General features: G+C 45.8%; 1 protein-coding gene across 1 annotated transcript in view; it reads left to right on the top strand.

Moving 5' to 3' along the window:
- FAM129A (protein Niban-like) overlaps positions 1 to 18,423 on the top strand; it is a 165,087-nt gene extending 146,664 nt beyond the window's left edge. The window contains exons 9-14 of the mRNA NM_001243219.1: positions 969 to 1,156; positions 4,717 to 4,878; positions 6,428 to 6,538; positions 8,752 to 8,859; positions 13,073 to 13,184; positions 15,174 to 18,423. Of these exons, the coding sequence (NP_001230148.1) occupies positions 969 to 1,156; positions 4,717 to 4,878; positions 6,428 to 6,538; positions 8,752 to 8,859; positions 13,073 to 13,184; positions 15,174 to 16,312 (1,820 nt within the window). The 3' untranslated portion in view covers positions 16,313 to 18,423. The remainder of the gene's footprint in view (positions 1 to 968; positions 1,157 to 4,716; positions 4,879 to 6,427; positions 6,539 to 8,751; positions 8,860 to 13,072; positions 13,185 to 15,173) is intronic.

Below are 18,423 nucleotides of genomic sequence, written 5' to 3'. Positions count from 1 at the left end.
GCTCAGGCTTCCTTTACTGTGTTGCTGCTTCCAAACGTGGCTAATCACGAGAAACACCTGAACACTTAAAAAAACAAACGCAGATTTCCACGTCCTGTGCAGACTTACTGAATCAGAATCTTTATTGTGCTCCTCTTCTAAATCAAAAGGCAGTATTTTCTCTGGAAAGTAGAGTATTGGTTGTATTTGTTTAAATCCCTCTTTATGATTTTCAGTACACTATATTTTTGATCCTGAGCATTCATTCTTGAGTATCAGAAAAAAATAGCTTTAAAAAAAAAAAGCGGGAATGGGCATAGGAGGCAGGATGGCAAACTGATTGGAATTTGTTTCCATTTACCAAAAAAAAAAAAAAAAAGAAAGAAAGAAAAAGACTGTAGTTGAGTTTTTAAAAAGGCCTTTGAGGGAAATTGAATTGTATTCAATGATTAACTCTTATAGAAATGAATTAAAACTTATACGCTGTGTTTTTAGAAGACAAACTATGCAGTTTTTCTGGCTGTGCCTGCAGAATGTGGAAGTTCCCAGGCCAGGAATCAAACTGGCACCATAGCAGTGACCTGAGCTGCTGCAGTGACAACCCTAGATCCTTAACCTACTGTGCTACCAGGAAACTCCAAAACTATGCATTTATGCTGATGATGATTGATAGTAAAAAGACGGATCATTGCATTTTCTTTCTTTGTATTGGGCATATATATTCATAGGGACCAAGCAGAAAAATGCATTTCATCTCAGGGCAGAAGTAATCTGAGGGAGGGGATAGGTTCTCTTTGTTCCAGTTCTCAAGGCACCTGATGGCTTTCCATTCTGGCACAGGACTCACTGTGTTGGTCTGTCTTGCCCATTTGAGCTTGCCTTGGCTGTTAAATGGCTTTGTAGGGCACCGCTCAGCCCTGGCCCGGCTCCAGTGCCTCCGAATCCAATTTTGCTTTTCACTCACAATTTTCTGGCTCTTCCTCCCTCAGCGATGGTGGCCCAGCCAGCAGAGAGTAGCTGTGCGGAGAGCGTGCAGCCATTCCTGGCATCCATTCTGGAGGAGCTCATGGGACCAGTGAGCTCAGGATTCAGTGAAGTACGCTCACTCTTTGAAAAAGAAGTAGATGAACTTAGCCAGAACTTTCAGACCACCAAAGACGGTGCCCGGCTAAAGGAGGTAAGATATGAAGCTGAGGAGTGGAGTACGAATGGTCCACCGGGGGCTGTCTCTTTGTGGGTCTTTATCTTCATTCATTTATTCTCCCCTCTCTCCCTCCCTCCTTCCCTTCCTTCCTTCCTTCCTTTCATTTGCCTGACAATCTATTCATCTAGTCTTTCTGGTATACATCCAATCACATTATTCATCCACCCTTCATCCATCCATCTACCTGGTTTCCTTTATTAATAGTTTTCAAGTTGCAAAACTAATAACATGGCCAGACGAGTTAAACAATGTATTCAAATATTTATACAAAGGCAAAATTAATCACCATCACCCATATCCACCGAATTCTAGTCTACTTCCAACTCCCAGGCCATCTCCTCTCCCAGCTCCCTGAATTAACTAATATAAATAGCTTAGTATGTGTTTCCACATGCTTTTCTCTTGTTCATACAAGTATGTACGTATAGGTCTTCATTTATGTAAATTGTTTGTTGGTTTGTTTGTTTCTAAACATAGGAGTTCCCACTGTGGCTCAGGGGGTTAAGAACTCAACTAGTCTCCATGAAGATGCAGGTCTGATCCCTGGCCTTGCTCAATGGGTTAAGGATCTGGTGTTGCTGCGAACCGCAGTGTAGGTCACAGATGTGGCTCAAATCTAGCGTGGCTGTGGCTGTGGCTGTGGCCGGAGGCTACAGCTCCAATTCGACCCCTAGCCTGGGAACTTCCATATGCCACAGGTGTGACTGTAAAAAATAAATATAGAGAGAATCATGATTTTAAAAAAAACAAAAACACCAATATTTCTCAAAGTGCAGTCCCTGAGCCTGCATCTTTATCGTCACCTGCCTACAAAACATGCAGATTCTCGGGCCACACTGATGATGCACCAGATCAAACACTCTGGGGTAGGGCCCAGCAGTCTTTTTTAACAAGACCTCCAGAGGACTTGATGCACCTGAGAATCACTGACAGACATAACTGGGCAGATTTATTTTATACTTGCCGTGTTACAATGGATATACCTGCAAGTCAGTGAACAAAGCCAGATACCTCTGTTCCTTTCTTTTTTCTGTATGCCTACAAACATAGAATTTTATATAAATGAGATCATTTCATAAATATTTTAAGGTTTCTTACTGTAGCTTCTTTTAAAACTTGCCTTTACTCTCTCCCTGCCCCACTCACATAACTTCCGTCAACGACTTGGCATATGCTATTCTGTGCTCTTCTCCATGCTTACATACTATATAAAACACATGTATTTTATAGGCTATGTTTTTTTTAGATTGTTTTCTCTTATAAAAGTGGGACTGAATTATATATACTGCTCTGCTTTTCAGTTTTCTCATTCAAAAATACCTTATGGAACTGTTTTTAAGTTACCAGTTCTAGCTCTAAATCATTTTTTTGTAACGGCTGCCTAATATTTCATGTATGAATACACCATGGTTTATTCAACCATCCCAATGATGCTGGCACCTTGAACAAATGTGCAATAAATAGCTTTTACATATATTCATATACTTTGATGCTTTTCTTTCTGTGGGATAGATTCCTGGGACAGGATTGGTGAGTCGAAAGGAACATTTCTCATGTTAACTGATGTTTCCATTTTCATCCCAAAATAAGGACTGAAATTTTACATTTCCAACCGTTGTACGTGATGGAGGACTTTCTCCCTTATGGTCCCATCAACACTAGGGAATCATTTGTTTAAACTTTTGCCAGGCTTATAGGAGCAAAGTGATAATGGATTTTTCCTCTCCTGTCTGTTTAGTTGATATTTAAAAAAAATAGACACATTACAAATTATGTGACAAGGGGCAAGTTTGACAGCATGCTTTAAAAAAAATTTTTTTTTTTTGCCTGAGCGCATGGCATGTGGAAGTTCCTGGGCCAGGTATTGAATCCAAGCCACAGCAGTGACAGTGTCAAGTCCTTAATTCCTAGGCCACCAGGGAACTCTGGACAGTACGCTTTTGATCAATATTAATTCCACTTCAATGGAGCGCTCCAGAATTCATTTCTTTTTTTCTCTCTTTCTTTCTTTTAATGGCCAAACCTGCGGCATATGGGAGTTCCTGGGTTAGGGATTCAGATTGGAGCTGCAGCCTCAGGCCTACACCACAGCCACAGCAACACTGGATCCAAGCTGCATTTGCAACCTACACTTCAGCTTGGGGCAACGTCGGATGCTTAACCCACTGAGTGAGGCCGGGGATCGAACCCACATCCTCACAGAGGCTATGTTGGGGTCTTAACCCACTGAACCATAAAGGAAATTCCCCAGAACTCATTTCTTTTTCTTTTCTTTTTCTTTCTTTTCTTTTCTTTTTTTTTTTTTTTTACTTTTTTTGGTTTTCAGGGCCACACCTGTGGTGCATGGAAGTTCCCAGGCCAGGGGTCAAATTGGACCTGTGTCTGTGACCTACCCCACAGCTCACAGCAATGCCAGATCCCTGACCCGCTGAGCAAGGCCAGGGATCGAACCCACATCCTCATGGATACTAGTTGGGTTCTTTACCACTGAGTCACGACAGGAATTCTAAGAACTCATTTCTTAAAGGGAGTAAAGTTTTCCTTTAACATGTACAATGAAAGTGGGCCCTTGTTAAATTCTTATTTAGAGAAATCTAGAAATCTAGATTTATCTCTTTTCAGTGACCTGGAACTCAAGCCAGCACATCCTGTATCATTCACACCCACCCTATTACTAGGTACTCTCCGGTTCTCCCTAAGCCTCCATTTTCAGCACCTTTCTTTCTAGCTTCTCTTTCTCCACCCTCCCTGCTTTTTACTCTAGATCTTCAATATTCTATTTTTAAAATTACCTTTAAATAAGCTTGGAAAACAGGATGGATTCTGTTGGCAACAATGCTTACAGTGTGAGAGTACGTTGAGGTCTTTCACAGACGAGGTCTGTCGCTGTCCTCTTGCTGGAAGTTGCATGGTCTCATTGGTCAAGTTATAACTGGTATAAACTAGAGGAAGGGGGACCCCGGTTTTTAAAGCTGGATACCTCTTCCAGGCCTGGCCTCTTTCTATCTCACCCACCTCCCTATCCACTAGCAGAGGGAAGCTCTGTGGGCCCTGGCAGAGAGCCTCAGAGAATGGCGGGGACTCTGGCTTTGCTCTTGGAGTCCAGGGCACCTCCTGACCTCCCTGGGGTCTTCTGAGAGGGAGTCACTCAGTAAAAAAGGCTTTGGAGGTTCCTGGGCCCAGCTGCAGGTCCATGTGCCAAAGAGCCTGCCTGAGCTCTTGAGCTCTGGAGGTGGGTGCTTGGGGTCTATCAAGAGCATGGAAAGACTAGAGCCCCGGAGAATGCACCCTGGGGTGCTCCCATTATCCAGCTGGTTCTTCTCCCAATCGCCAAGTTAGTAATAGAACTGCCCCCAGGGAGCCAACAAGGGAAGGAAACAGGACACTGAAGATGTCACCGATGCAGTGATCCACGAAGGGATTCTCTCTAATAACATACGTGTGATTGTTTAGAATTTGTGTAAAATGTAATAGGAATGTACTATGGTTCCCAAGTGTGAAGGTGTATAATTTTTCCCTTCACTAAAATGCAGCTTCTGGACCAGCTTATGAATCTTCCACTGGATTCTGTGAAGATGGAACCATGTTATGATAAAGTCAACCTGCTTCAAGAGCACCTGCAGGATCTCAAGAGCCGCTTCAGATTCCCCCACATCGACCTGGTGATCCAGAGGACACAGAACTACATGCAAGAGGTAGGGACGGTGGGGTTGTCCGAGGTGGATGAGGGTGGGGAGCAGAGAAACAAGTGCAGCAAAAGAGACAGGTGTGCCCAGGTAGCTCGGGGAACTGAGCCAGGGCCCCTTTCTTTAGTCATCATGTTGAGAGAGAATGTATTTTTGTCCTAGTCCAGCCGACTTCATATTTTCATGCTGATGAGCATCGCAGAGAAGAAATATCTCAGGGAAATGAAGCAGCGTGAATCGACAATTACTTGATTTGTCAAATCAGTGCTGTTAACAGTGGCTGCACATAAGAATCATCTGGGAGCTTTTAAGAAATAGCGATGTCTAGGCCACACTCTCCATGATTCTGATTTTTTTTTTTTTTTTGGCAACATAAAAAAAATCTTCACTTCTATTGCAACTGCTTTTAATTTGCAGCCAGGATGGAGAACCACTGGCTCGAGTTCATTCCCTAACCTAGTTAAAAGTAAATCAATCAGTCCATCGCAGCTCGAAATTTGGATTCCTTATGTCTGTTTGATAGGTTCCTCTTTTCCCCACAAGGAACTTTTTCTTGAGGAACAGGAATGAATAGCACAAATTCAGTGCATATTCTAGTGAAGGCTGTGATCATGGAAGCCATAAGAGCACGATGCTACTTCAAAGATGTGTTCCAGGGGAGATTCCTGTGGGGCTGGACACAGCGCCAGACCCCACTTCAGGGAGCCGATAGTGAGAGATCCTTGGGTAAATTCAGTACAGCATTGGAAGCGCTGTGAGAAAGGTACCATGTCCCTGTGTCAGATGCTTTTGCATCCCAGGCGTGGGGAAGAAAGCATTTTTTTCTTAAACATTATAACAGGATTGAGTAGCACATTTTGTGTATTATCTAACCTCCGAGTTGTGAGGGATTAAAAACAAACCAAGAACAAATCTGGTCAAGAGTTTAACGGAAGAAGAAGTCTGAACTACTTCCGTGTCCTAACCGAGAAGCACGTGGCCACTGTCTCCACCGAGCTCCGACCCTGCCTCCCTTCCCAGCCTGGCAGGGGCAGGAAGAGAAGGAGGACGGGAAGCGGGGAAGTGGGGTGAGAGATGTGCTCAAGTGGTTTACATCACCTGAAAGTGGAGAGGCAGAACTGAGGAGCTAAAAAAAATCATTGGAGAGGCCTCCCACCTCATTTTGTTAAGGTCTGGCTCCAGGTAGCAGAGAACAGACGAAGGGGATGCCCACTGGAGATGGTGGGTGTCCTCGATCTCCCGGTTCAGGGAGGAGGAGAAGAGGTGAAAAGAAAAGATACATTCATGTGTACGTACATGCATAGATCGTGTGTGCGCGCGTGCGCGCATGTGCGCGCACTTTCCACCTCTCACCGATCCCACTGTGGCCATGAGCCTGTGCGTGTCACAATCCTTCAGGAGGTGAGGACCTGATGCCCTGGGTCACCCCCAGGGTAGTGCCCGCAGGGGCCTCATCTCTGATGATATCCCCTCCCTTCTTTCCAAGCCGACTTAGACCTGCGGGTGGTGGTCCCAGCCTCTGACCGCGGTCTGCTTCTGTGCTGTCTTTGGTTTCTAGCTCATGGAGAATGCCGTGTTCACTTTCGAGCAGTTGCTCTCCCCACATCTCCAAGGAGAGGCCTCCAAAACCACTGTCGCCATTGAGAAGGTTAAACTCCGGGTCTTAAAGGTAAAATTGTTCTCTTATTCATGGGAAGCTTGCAGCAAAACCATGACCGATTTCTTTTGTTAAGCGGAAAATACCGAGTTCTCTTTTGCACTCTCTCCTCCCCTCCCGGTCTTTCCCCCCAAGGTACCGGTGACGTCACCGAGCAGCAGTTCGCCCATGACTTTCATGCCTCTTCTGCCCTCTAGTGGCTACTTTGGGTCCTCAGCATCAGTGTCCCTCAGCCAGAAGGGACGTGTCCAGGCTTACTTGCATAGCAGTTGGATTTGATATTTATTGGCTGCCCACGATAAACAATTGTGATATGTATTTCGTGGAATCTAAAAATAAGCAAGGCACACCCTCTTTCTTCAAAGAGTTTACAGTACAGCAAAGCCCATTTAAATTAACCAACATGTTTAGAAAAATCAAAATCTCATAGCAAAGGAACTACTCCAAGAGATACCTGCCATGTAAAATGGTTTTAAATGTGCTTCATGCTTGAGTGTATATTAAAATGGTTGTAATAATATGAGCTTGCATATATAGAGCATAGTTTTAAACTTTAAAAAAAACAAACAAAACTATCCTGTTTCATTTGATCCTCATAAGAACTTGTGAGATCACGGGAATATGTCTCCATTGTAGAGATGAGGAAACTGACTCCCTAAGATCTCGTGTGATTTAACAGAAGCTCGACAGGCTGGCTAGTCAATGGTGAGCTTAGAGTGAAACTATCCCTAAACCTAGTCAGCTAATTCTTTAAGACCTGCTTTCCCTAAACAGGTCTTTGGAGCAGAAGGTCAAAGTCTCACAGACTCTAGGAGGTGGTCCCTGAATTTCAGACATGATCTATTTTTTTTTAATTAAAGCATAGTTGATTTACAATGTTATGCTAATTTCTGCTATACAGCAAAGTAACTCAGTTACATAAGACCTACATTCTTTTTTTAATATTCCTTTCCATCATGGTTTGTCCCAGGACACTGGATATAATTCCCTGTGCTAAAGGGTAGAATATCGCTATCTATCCATTCTAAGTATAATAGTTTGCGTCACCTACCCCCAAACCCCCAGTCCATCCCTCTCCCTCCTGTCTCTTACTTGGCAACCACAAGTCTGTTCTCTATGTTCGAACCCCATCTTAATGCCTCACAAGAAGTAGTAAACTCTGGCAACCAAGTCATTGAGATTAAAAGCAGTATTTGTCATGGTAACACACATAATAATGAAGTTGCCATCAAGAAAGAAAAGATAGTATCTTTGCCAATGTCACCTCCAGCATCCACACACTTTATACCTCTCGGGACAGTCCAGCTCTCCTCTGCATACTGTTAACTACAAGAACATGCTTCCTAGTGTTAAGCCCAAGTTCTCACCATTATACGGTATTTCTAGTTCTCCCCTCTTTGTTCATGTCTTGCTTCCACATAGTAGCCTTTGGTTGTTTGACTAGAGCTGTGCTTTTGCCGCTAGGTATTGTCTCCAGCGTAAATCTCTTTAACCATTCTTTATTTAGCCTGACCATTCTATGTACATGCCTGTGATTAAGTGCCAGTTTGTTTGTGACCACCAGCCTCCAACCCCTGCCCTTCAAGCAACACCGAAAGCCAAACCCTGGTCTCTAGGTTTGGATGTTCCATGCGGAACAGAGCGAATCATCATCTTTCGTGTTCCAGACACTGAACTTCCAGACCTACCACTGTGTTAGTGTAGCCGTGAGCCAGACGCTCTCTTCCTTTGCAGACATCATTCCAACCTACCGATCCTGCTCTCAGGATTTAGAGTGAAGGAAGGAGATGACGATGGCTCCCATGTGCCTCCCCAGGACAGGGGCCCCAGAGTGCAAACCCATCTCCTAGTTCTAGCCTCAACTTTCAAACTTAGAAGTCACTCGGTTTTTTTTTTTTTAATGTTCTTTTATTATAGTTGATTTACAGTGTTGTGTCAATTTCTGCTGTACAGCAAAGTGACCCAGTCATCTTACCTCAGTTTCTGTATCTGTTGGAGGGGCATTAGGGGGATAAGATGGGTCATTATCAGTCACAACGTCCACCTAGAGTGTGAGAAAATTGCACAGAAAGATCTCTAAACCTTGGAAGTACCACAGGGTCCTCAGAAATTATGGGGCCGCGGGGGGGAAGAGAGATGAAGCAAGTAGCTAGGTTTTTGTTTAAGCAAAAGTTAGCAGATTGTAATGTTGTTATTTAGCATATGTTCTATCTCTGTATTAACAGCAATATGATTATGACAGCAGCACCATCCGGAAGAGGATATTTCAAGAGGCGCTGGTTCAAATCACACTTCCCACCATGCAGAAGGCGCTGGCGTCCATGTGTAAACCAGTAAGGAGATGGCTTACTCCGGAGTCTGCTCTTGTTGCCTATGGAGTTCAAGCTAATTTAGCGGGGGGTCATGATGTGCTTACAAACAGTAGACGACCAGGGAGGAGTCAACAAACTTTTTCTGTAAAGAGTCAGTAAATATTTTGGAGATCGGGGGCCATATTATTTCTGTTGCAGCCACTCAGTGCTGCTGTTACAGCACAGAAGCAGCCATAGATGATACATAAACAGATGGCCAGTCTGTATTCAAATAAAACTTTATTTACAAAAACAAGCAGCTGGCTGGATGTGCAGACCCTTGGATGAGGCAAAATCTCAAAGGGTAATAATGATCTGAGGTTAAGCCAAGTTAAGGGTTGCCCTGGAATGCCTGAGGATACCAAGTGCCCTCACTATGGCGTGACTCACAGGCCCAACACATCTTCTGAAACTTGCATCCAGGGAAATAAGTAACATGATTGCCAGAAGGATATTTGTTCTGTTAAATTCAACAACCTTTGCTTACTGAAATCAGTGCAACCGAGAGCTCTTAAAGCTGCTGTGATCACTAGGCCATCAGTGACCGCCATGATTGGGAAGGTGTGCCTTCGTCTGCAGAGCAGGGGAATGGGTGAGCCCACTATGGAGGCTGGATCAAGACCTGAGTTCAAGTCCCAGGTCCTCCACGTATCAGCTCTGGGGCCCTGGGAAAGTCACTGTTCCTCTCTCTTGGCCTAGATTTCATCTTCTAGAAAAAGAGAGGTAATGACACGTTGCAGTATCCTTCTTAAGACTGCGAGGACAAGGATGATATCAGTTAACACGTGAGGAGTGCCTACCATGTGCGAGGCACTTCATGTGGATTGTCTCGGTGATGCTCCTGACAACCCTGTGAGGAGGTTCTCTGCACATCCTCAGGGCCCCAACGAGGAAACCTAAGGGGTTAAGTCATGGCCCCAAGGTGCAGAACCATCAGAAGCTGAACCCAGCTCATACTCACTGATAACATGGTCTGCGCTTAGTAAATGCTCTTCACTGCTACTGTTACGACTGCTGCGTGATCTGTGAGCTGGGCATTTGCAAGGCCCACTCCCTCTTGGCACAAAAGATAAAGAGCTTTTTAGAATGTAGAAAGGGCTTTTGGCAGCTTAGAGAGTCTCCAGTCATTGGAGCATTAAACTCCTTGGTGTGAGTCAATTTTACTACGGGAATTTCTTGGGTCATTTTTATATTCTGTAAATGCTGTTTTTCTTCAGAACATCATGGGCATATCTAGTACCTGGCACTTATTTCTGAAGGTATATTTCTTTCATAGAAAAGGAGGTGTCAAGTCAGGGTGGTAAAGGCTCCGTCCGTGTGGTTGACGCTTTTGCCAGATGCAGGTGGAAGAGTCCAGTTGTCCAAAGGATAGCTAAGGCCACCTCGGACCTGTCTGCAAGCAGATGTTCTGTTTTTCTTTTTCAGCTCCCTTGGGACCATCACCTCCCAGAAAAGTCCCCTTTCCCATCTGCTCCCCTCTTTCCAGGCATTTGCAGGGTGGTACCTAAACTGTAAGAGGCTCTTATCATTTTTAATCAAGAATATTTGGTTTCAAAAGAAACTGAGGCCCAGTGTTTTTAGTAATGAAGGATATTGCATCACTGTCAAGAAACTTTAGAACATCTGGATTTATGATAAACTAGGAGAGCATGTGCTAGTCAGAGAAGGATTCTTTATTTTACGGAAGTGTGTTTCCCTTAGTTCTTTAAGTCACAGCTTCCGAGATCTGCAACAGTCAACCAAGAAGCAGAATTGCCTGGGGTGGGGGGAGTTTCCATTGTGGTTCAGTGGAAATGAATCTGCCTAGTAACCCTGAGGATGAAGTTTCAACCCCTGGCCTTTCTCAGTGGGTTAAAGATCCAGCATTGGCGTGAGCTGTGATTTAGGTTGCAGGTGGCAGTCTTGGCTCAGATCTGGCATTGCTGGGGCTGCGGTGTAGGCCAGTGACTACAGCTCTGATTTGAACCCTAGCCTGAGAACCTCCATATGCTATGGGTGCGTCCCTAAAAAGACCAAAAGAAAAGAAACAAAAAAGAAAGAAAGAAAAAACATTGCCTAGGGAGATTTTTTTTTTTTAATTTGATTATCCCAGACCACGCTCAGGGATTCTAACTTAATGGGTCCAGAGAATTATATATATGTCACAGTTTGATCAATTCACTATAGAAGACCTGTTTTGTAAAGGTGTACATGTCACAACAGGATAAGTACCCCTAGAAATGATTCCTTTCCGCAGAATTACTTAGCTGGTTGAAATTTTAAAGATCCACTCTATTTGTTCAGCAAACATGTATAAAATATGATCAAGGCACTGTGCCAGGCCAGTGTCCCTGCCAACCTGGAGTTCACAGCCTGGAGGCAGGAGACTGGCACACGGTGTGCTTTGCAATGAGCATAGCAGGGGCCTTATGGGGACGCGTGATGGCCAAGCTCAGAGGAAGGCGCCCAACTCTGCCTGTGGGGTCAAAAAGGACTTCCCAGGGTCATGTTTTCCCCCAGTCCCGAGGGATGGATGACAGGCAGAGGCAGGGGATGGAGGAAGGGAAGACCGCGTGGGGAGTGAAAGAAAAAGGGTGTTCAGACGTGAGCCCATGCCCTTCGTGTTGCAGAGGAAGACAGAGGCACAGAGCGGTGGCCTGGCTTGCCCAGGGTCCCACAGCCAGTCCAGGGCAGTGTCCAGCTGGCACCTGTCTGTATCTCAGTCTTGTCTCCAAGACCCTTTAGGGGTCATGGAAGCTCATGTCTCCTCAATCCTGGGGCTTTCCCAAGCTTGGGTATAAAGGGACCCTGTTTTGCTGTGATCTGGTCCTGGGCTACCGATCCTCCCCTTCCAGACAAAGGCATCAAATCCCACAGCCAAGTCCCTGGCTCTCTGAGAACAGGTGTCAGGAGCCCCCTCCAGCACCCTAGGGCCAGAGAGGACTGAGTGAATTGCTGGAATATGGTTTGATTTGTTTCAGTATCTGCCTCGTCCTCATACCGGTGACGGGCAAGCCATGGGGAGACGTGGGAAGCAGGAAGTATTACAGGATTTTGCAGGATACGTGGATTGCCTTTGAGGGAATCAGTGCGTTCATCAGAGGAAAATGTTTCTGAAGAGTCCCTGACTAGAGAGTCTCCACATCTGAAAAGGGGTCCTGTTCTAATAGAGTTAAACATACATCTCTTCTAGGACCCAGCAATCTCCCTTCTAGGTATACACTCAAGACAAGTCCTAAATTCACAAAAATCATCCATGAGTTTTTTGGTTTTTTGTTTTTTTGTCTTTTTGCTTTCTAGCGCTGCACCCACAGTATATGGAGGTTCCCAGGCTAGGGGTCTAATCAGAGCTGTAGCTGCTAGCCTATGCCACAGCCACAGCCACATGGGATCTGAGCCACGCCTGTGACCTACACCACAGCTCATGGCAATGCCAGATCCTTAACCCACTGAGCAAGGCCAGGGATCGAACCTGCAACCTCATGGTTGCTAGTCGGATTCGTTAACTACTGAGCCACAATGGGAACTTCCCATCCATAAGAATATTCATAGCAGTTCTGCTAATAACAGTCAATATCCATTCAGAGGAGTATAATAAATGCCATTTATCAATAAGAAGGAATGAGCTACTCATACATGCAGCAACACGAATGAATCTCAAAAACAAACACAAAATACATAATTCCATTTACCTAAAGTTAAAGAACAAGAAAAACTAATCTGTTGCTATAGGTACCGGATCAGTACTTATCTCTTGCGTGGGGTGGGGGAGGGGGCAGCTGTGGTGTAGACTGGCCACAGTATATACAGGGTATGGGGGTGGTGGAAACACTCTCTGTCTCGATCTGGGTTATGGTCGCATGAGTCTATTTACATATTTTAAATCATTGAGCTGTACTTTTAAAATGTGTGCATTTTTCTGGGTGTAACTTATACCTTAGTAAAGTGCTGTCAGCATTAAAAAAAAGAAAAAGAAAAAGAAAAAAAAGGAAGGCCCCAACCCACTCAGAAGGCCTTAAAATGTGTTTGCCTGTGTCCAGTCCAGGGCATGGTACTTGGAAAAGTGACGAGGGTGACCAAATGCTTCCCCCTCTAAGGGGGGTGGGGAGGTGGGTGGGGAGGTGGGTGGCGGGTGGGAGCCGTCCTTTCTATAGCATCTCTGCGAACTGGCATCTCATGATGTGTCCCCTTTATCTTCTTATCTCTCCCTCTCCAGGAACTTCAGAAATACGAGCAGTTCATTTTTGCAGATCACACCCATATGATCCACGTTGAGAATGTCTACGAGGAGATTTTACATCAGATCCTCCTTGATGAAACCCTGAAAGGTAAGGAGGGCTTCCCTGATGCTGGAGAAAGCTCTGAATGGGGGGGTCCCCCTGAAGGGGACCCCATAAGGGCAACTAGGTTTTATCAGCAGAAAGGGGAAGAGGAAATGGACATGGTTGCTGGGGAGATGCAGAGAACAGGGGTGGGAAGAGAGAAGGATGCTCACCTCAGCGGAGGGGCGGTGATTTGGCTCACACTCCGCTGGCCTCTTAGATGCTATTTCTCTTTCAACCCAAATAATAGCTCCGTGAGATGGGAATTTTAAGCTTCGTTTTTCAGATGAGAAAACTAAGATTTAGAGAGATTAAACCGAGGGTATCTCGTGAACAGCTGTCTTCCTCCAGCTGTTTCAGAAAGGGAAAGAGGAGATGGATACGGTTGCTGGGGAGACGCAGAAAACAGAGATGGGAAGAGAGAAGGAGGCTAACCTCAGCGGAGCGGTTTCAGACACAACAACGGAGAAAGGGCTCCTTGCAGCCGCAGGCTCCACAACCTTCTCCCCACCCCCCCACCCCCACCGCCCTCAGCCCAGCCTAGAGAAGCAGTTTTGGTAGCAGGGCTTCCCAGCTGCTCTGCTCTCTTAGCACATTCCTCACCTCCCCGCAGTGGGAGAGACACTGGGCAATGACTCCATCTTCTGTGAGTCTTGTGGGGACACTGGCACCCCGAGCAATCAGGTCTTGCTTGGGATAGAAGTGTAGACAGGAAAACTGATAGAAATACACTGGAGAGGGCCATCCCTAAAACTATAGGCCTGAAAGGTGTCAGGTCCCCACAAGAACCCACAAAAATCCCTCTGCAAAGAAGCCTGGCCAAGCATGAGCCACCAGGTCACAGCAGTTTATCCAGTGAGATAAGGAACACAAAGAGGCCAGCACAGTATCTGCACAAAGGGAAGAGCTCAGCCAAGGCCACTGCCACCTCAGCACCTTTAGGCAAATTAGAAAAAAAGACTCCCTTCCTCCAGCCACCTGACTGCTCTCTATCAAGAAATTGTCAGAGTTCCCACTGTGGCTCAGTGGTTTAAGGACCCAATATTGTGGGGTAGGTCACAGATGCAGCTCAGATCTGTCATTGCTGTGGCTGTGGCATAGACCGGCAGCTGCAGCTCCAATTCAACTCCTGGCCTGGGAACTTGCATATGCCTGCAGGTGAGGCCATAAAAAGAAAAAAAAAATTGTCACTAGGTACTGATTTGGTTCGAGCAGGACACACTGCTGCTGGCTGCTAGAAAATTACCATGCCAAATACACAAATCCGTGCTGTCTCTGATGTGAATTACACCCCATTGGGTATGAGGCTGTTGGACACTGGACAACCTGCTCAGACATAGGTAGAGGTAGATTGTCAGAAATGTCAGCTGCTGGTTGTTACTATCGATGTTACTGCTCTCGAGGCCTCTAGGGCTGAGCTGGGTGTCCACGGGCTCAGCTGGGACACTGCAGGTGGATAGAACTCTCTGCATGCTCCATACTAAGGCCCCGCTACACTTTCAGGACTGTGTTATAAGTAAAAGCAGAGAAAGTCAAGGCCTGTCCTGCCCTAAAGGAGTTTCATCAAGGTAGACAAACCAGAACCACACAGACCAGCCACTAATGAAATGCAGTGGGAGCCTCTCTGGATGATACAAATGATGCTATTATGGATTTGCGCTCCTTGAAAGCAGTGGTCACATTTTATTCATCTTTGGACTCTCAGAGCCTGTCCCATAGGTGATGCCCAGTAAATGTGTGCCGTTCGCATAAATGAATGAGGGAAGGAATGAATGAATGAATGTTACAGAGGTTCAGGGTTTGGAACAGGCTTGTAGGCTCTGGTCATCAGGGAAGGCTACCTGGAAAACGGTGGATGGAAGGTGAACTTGAAACTGGGAAATTTAGAAGGCCAGAGAAGCTGAGAAGGAAGTGTGGCTTCTGGATAAAAGCAGAAAATCCAGGTTGGCCAGGGCAGCATATTGATGCTGTGTTTTGTTTTCTGGTATCTCTCAGTGATAAAGGAAGCTGCTGTCCTGAAGAAACACAACTTATTTGAAGACAACATGGCCCTGCCCAGCGAAAGCGTGTCCAGCTTAACTGATCTAAAAACTCCTGCAGGGTCCAACCAGGCCAGCCCTGCCAGGAGAGCCTCTGCCATTCTGCCAGGCGGTCCAGATAGTGAGATCGTGAGTAATGAGGTATTCCAGGAGTCAGGGGAAAAGAAGGAGTCTGGGGTCTCCAGTTCTTTGGCCAAAGGAGAAAGCCTTCCTTCCCCTGTGCCCAGCCCTCCCCCAGGCGGGGACGGGCAGCTCATCATTTCAAGCATGGATGACCCTGCTGTGAATCTTGTGGCTGCAGAGGACACAGCAGGAGACCTGGGCACACACTCATCAGAGCTGGAGTGTGAGGAGACTCCTGAGGACCAAGAACCCCCCCAGGAAAAGCCCGAGCCCACCTCTGCCTCAGGCTCCTTGAAGGAACTCAGAGACCTGTTGACAGTGACCATTGAAGTACCAGCGGAGTCTGGCAAGCTCAAGATTGAAGAAGATACAAATGAGGAGACCCTGGTTCCCCAGGAAATGGAAAAAGAAGAGGAAACAACCCAAGTCTGCACAGGGGCCCATCAAGCAGCTGCCTCCAGTCAGGACAACTGTGCAGAAAACCAAGTGCATGAGAGAGAGACCCATCCTCCTGCTCCAGAGGCCGAGGCGGGGGAGGCAGAGTTGGGGGCCCTTCCAGAGGCTCAGCCAGCCTGCGGGGAGCTCAGCGAGGGCACCCGCAGCCCAGGCCCCACAGAGGAGCAAGTAGAGGCCGGGGGGCCCCCCAAAGGGGAGCTTACAGAGGGGGCTTCCGGACTGGATGCCCTTGGAGGAGAAGGGGCCGTGTGTGCTGTCGAGGCTGAGGCTGTGCCCCAAGAAGGTTGCATGTTCAGTTCGGACCCCCTCAGCCCCAGGGAGAGCCAGATGTCTGTGGGAGAAGAATTGGTGGGAGGGGAGTGCAGCACAGCCCTGGATGCTGCCAGCGTGGATGCAGGGGAGAGGGAGGCTGCCCATGTTCACCAGTGTCCGTGGGTGGTTGAGAATGATCCAAACACCACCGAGACCCTGGAGTCACAGCCAGAGGGTCCCCCAGCACAGCCCTGGGAGGAGTGAAAGGGGCAGTTTGGCAAAAGCCTTTCTCTGAACAAACTCAGACAAAAGAATATAGCTAAGGGTACACGTAGGGGTTGCATACACGTGGTTACCAAAAGAAAAAGAAAAAAAAAAAAAGTATAAATACTTAATTTGTAGAATGAAGCCAGAGGCAATGCACACAGGGCGTGCGCACTGAGGCAAACCTTTGTGGAATTGAACTGTTCCACCATGAATTATTGCTTTAGCATTTTAATAGGAATTACAAAGGTAATGCAGTGTGTGGGCTAGGAGGCAGCTGAGGGCGTGCAGGGAGTGAAGTGAAGGTGGACAAAACAGTAGGAGCATTCTGCACATTTTCTTCAAATGCACTTTAAGGCTTTTTAATTTTTTTTTGTAAGAATGCAAATGTATACTGTACATCCGGCTTTACCTCCCACTCTGCCAACCTCACCATCTCTTAAGGACTCAGCATTCATCCACAGTCAGGCTGGAGGAAGGGGAAGGAATGAACACCAGACCCCCCCTGCTGTGGGCCACCCCACAGAGCCTGAGGCATCCTGGGGGAGGCTGCGTGAAACAAAGGACGGTTGAGGTGCGTGGGACTGTCTGGGCCTGTTGCTAATTCTGCTATCCATTTCTTATTAATTAATCTTGTTAATTCTCATTAATTAATCACTTTTTAGACAAAGTCCGATGAGCCAAGGAAATTTCCTTGGCATGTTTAAGCCTGAAAGCATTCCAAATTAGTCTTAGATGGTGCAGAGAAAGAGCTTAGCTAAATTATCAAGCCTAAAGCCTGCCAATTAAACAAACATTATTTGAACAGCTATTCTACGCCACACGCTGTATTAGGCACAGTAACAAAAAAAGAAAAAAAGAAAAAAAAAAAGAAAAGGTACTTGTCTAGCATAAATTAAAAGGCCCAAAGAATTTAATCTAAAAGAAAAAATATGGCAATTTTCAAACCATGACAATTTCACCTCTTCCCATTGAAACAGTCCTGGTTTATTCCCAGGAGGGAATAAAGGGCATAAATGAATAAAATGAGTAAAAAAGAAAGAAAGAAGAAGAGAGGGAATGAAAAGGGAGAAAGAAAGAAAGAAAGTGAAAAACCAAGCTATATACCATAAAATTCCAAGGATGTTGCCAAAATCGGAAACCATGAGTTTAGTTGTTCAGCAGGCGGAGCCTTGTTTTGTCACTGATGCTGGGATACTGCGGAGAAGATGGCCCTGTTCCTCTCTCCCAGAACTTACGCTTGGTTGGAAATAGACAGAAATACATCTTCTAAACGGATCATAGCCTTTAACTGGTAAGGCTAAAGGTGGAATTTGCTTACTTGCAAAAGATGAAAAAGATGTGTTCTCTGGTCCTTCAGAAAAATATCAGATCGTTTTCTGAAAACTTTTGTCCCAGTACTGCATTGTCCACAAATTCTCAATATTAGATTCCAACCTGCTGTCCTGAGAGCTTATTTTGATCATCATTGGCAAGTAAGTTTCTCTCCGTTTTTATAACTGAATCACTTTATTGTACAGCAGAAATTAGCACAGTTCAATAAAACTTTAAACAGCAGAAATTAGCACAGTTCAATAAAACTCTAAACAAGGAAAACAAAAAAATTTTTCAACCAGTTTAAAAAAAAAAAAAAAAGTAAGAAAGAAAGAATAGAAATTGTCCCCTAGTTTAAGCATTTAACGAGGAATTAAAGTATCTCCCTCTCCACCTCTCCCTGAGGAATTTCTTGGATTTCTAGGTCATAGGGGATGAAAAAGAATCAGCATCTGTTCGCTCTCTTGCTGAACCCTTTCAGCTTTCCTGGGCGTGTTGAGATCCTCACATCTCGTTATAGGTAAGGAAGGTCACTGCAGTGCCCGCGCTCACTCAGATCCTGGCATCTGGCACAGAATATTGCAGTTCTGTTTACTTCCTGTCTCTTCCAGGGGCTCCTTTCTTCAAGGACAGACACTAGGGTTTAGTCATCCTGTGTACTTCCTGCTAGAAACACACACAACCTTGAATGATGGCTCCCTGGCTTCTCAAGTCACTTTAATCTCCCTAGTGCCTAACAAGGAACTGCCTGTGTCAGGCTGCTCAGGAAATATGAGAACTGATCACCCACCCCACCA

This window comes from Sus scrofa, chromosome 9 (genome assembly GCF_000003025.6).
Source record: "Sus scrofa isolate TJ Tabasco breed Duroc chromosome 9, Sscrofa11.1, whole genome shotgun sequence".
Taxonomy (NCBI): domain Eukaryota; kingdom Metazoa; phylum Chordata; class Mammalia; order Artiodactyla; family Suidae; genus Sus; species Sus scrofa.
This window is presented reverse-complemented; position numbering and strand designations above follow the sequence as displayed.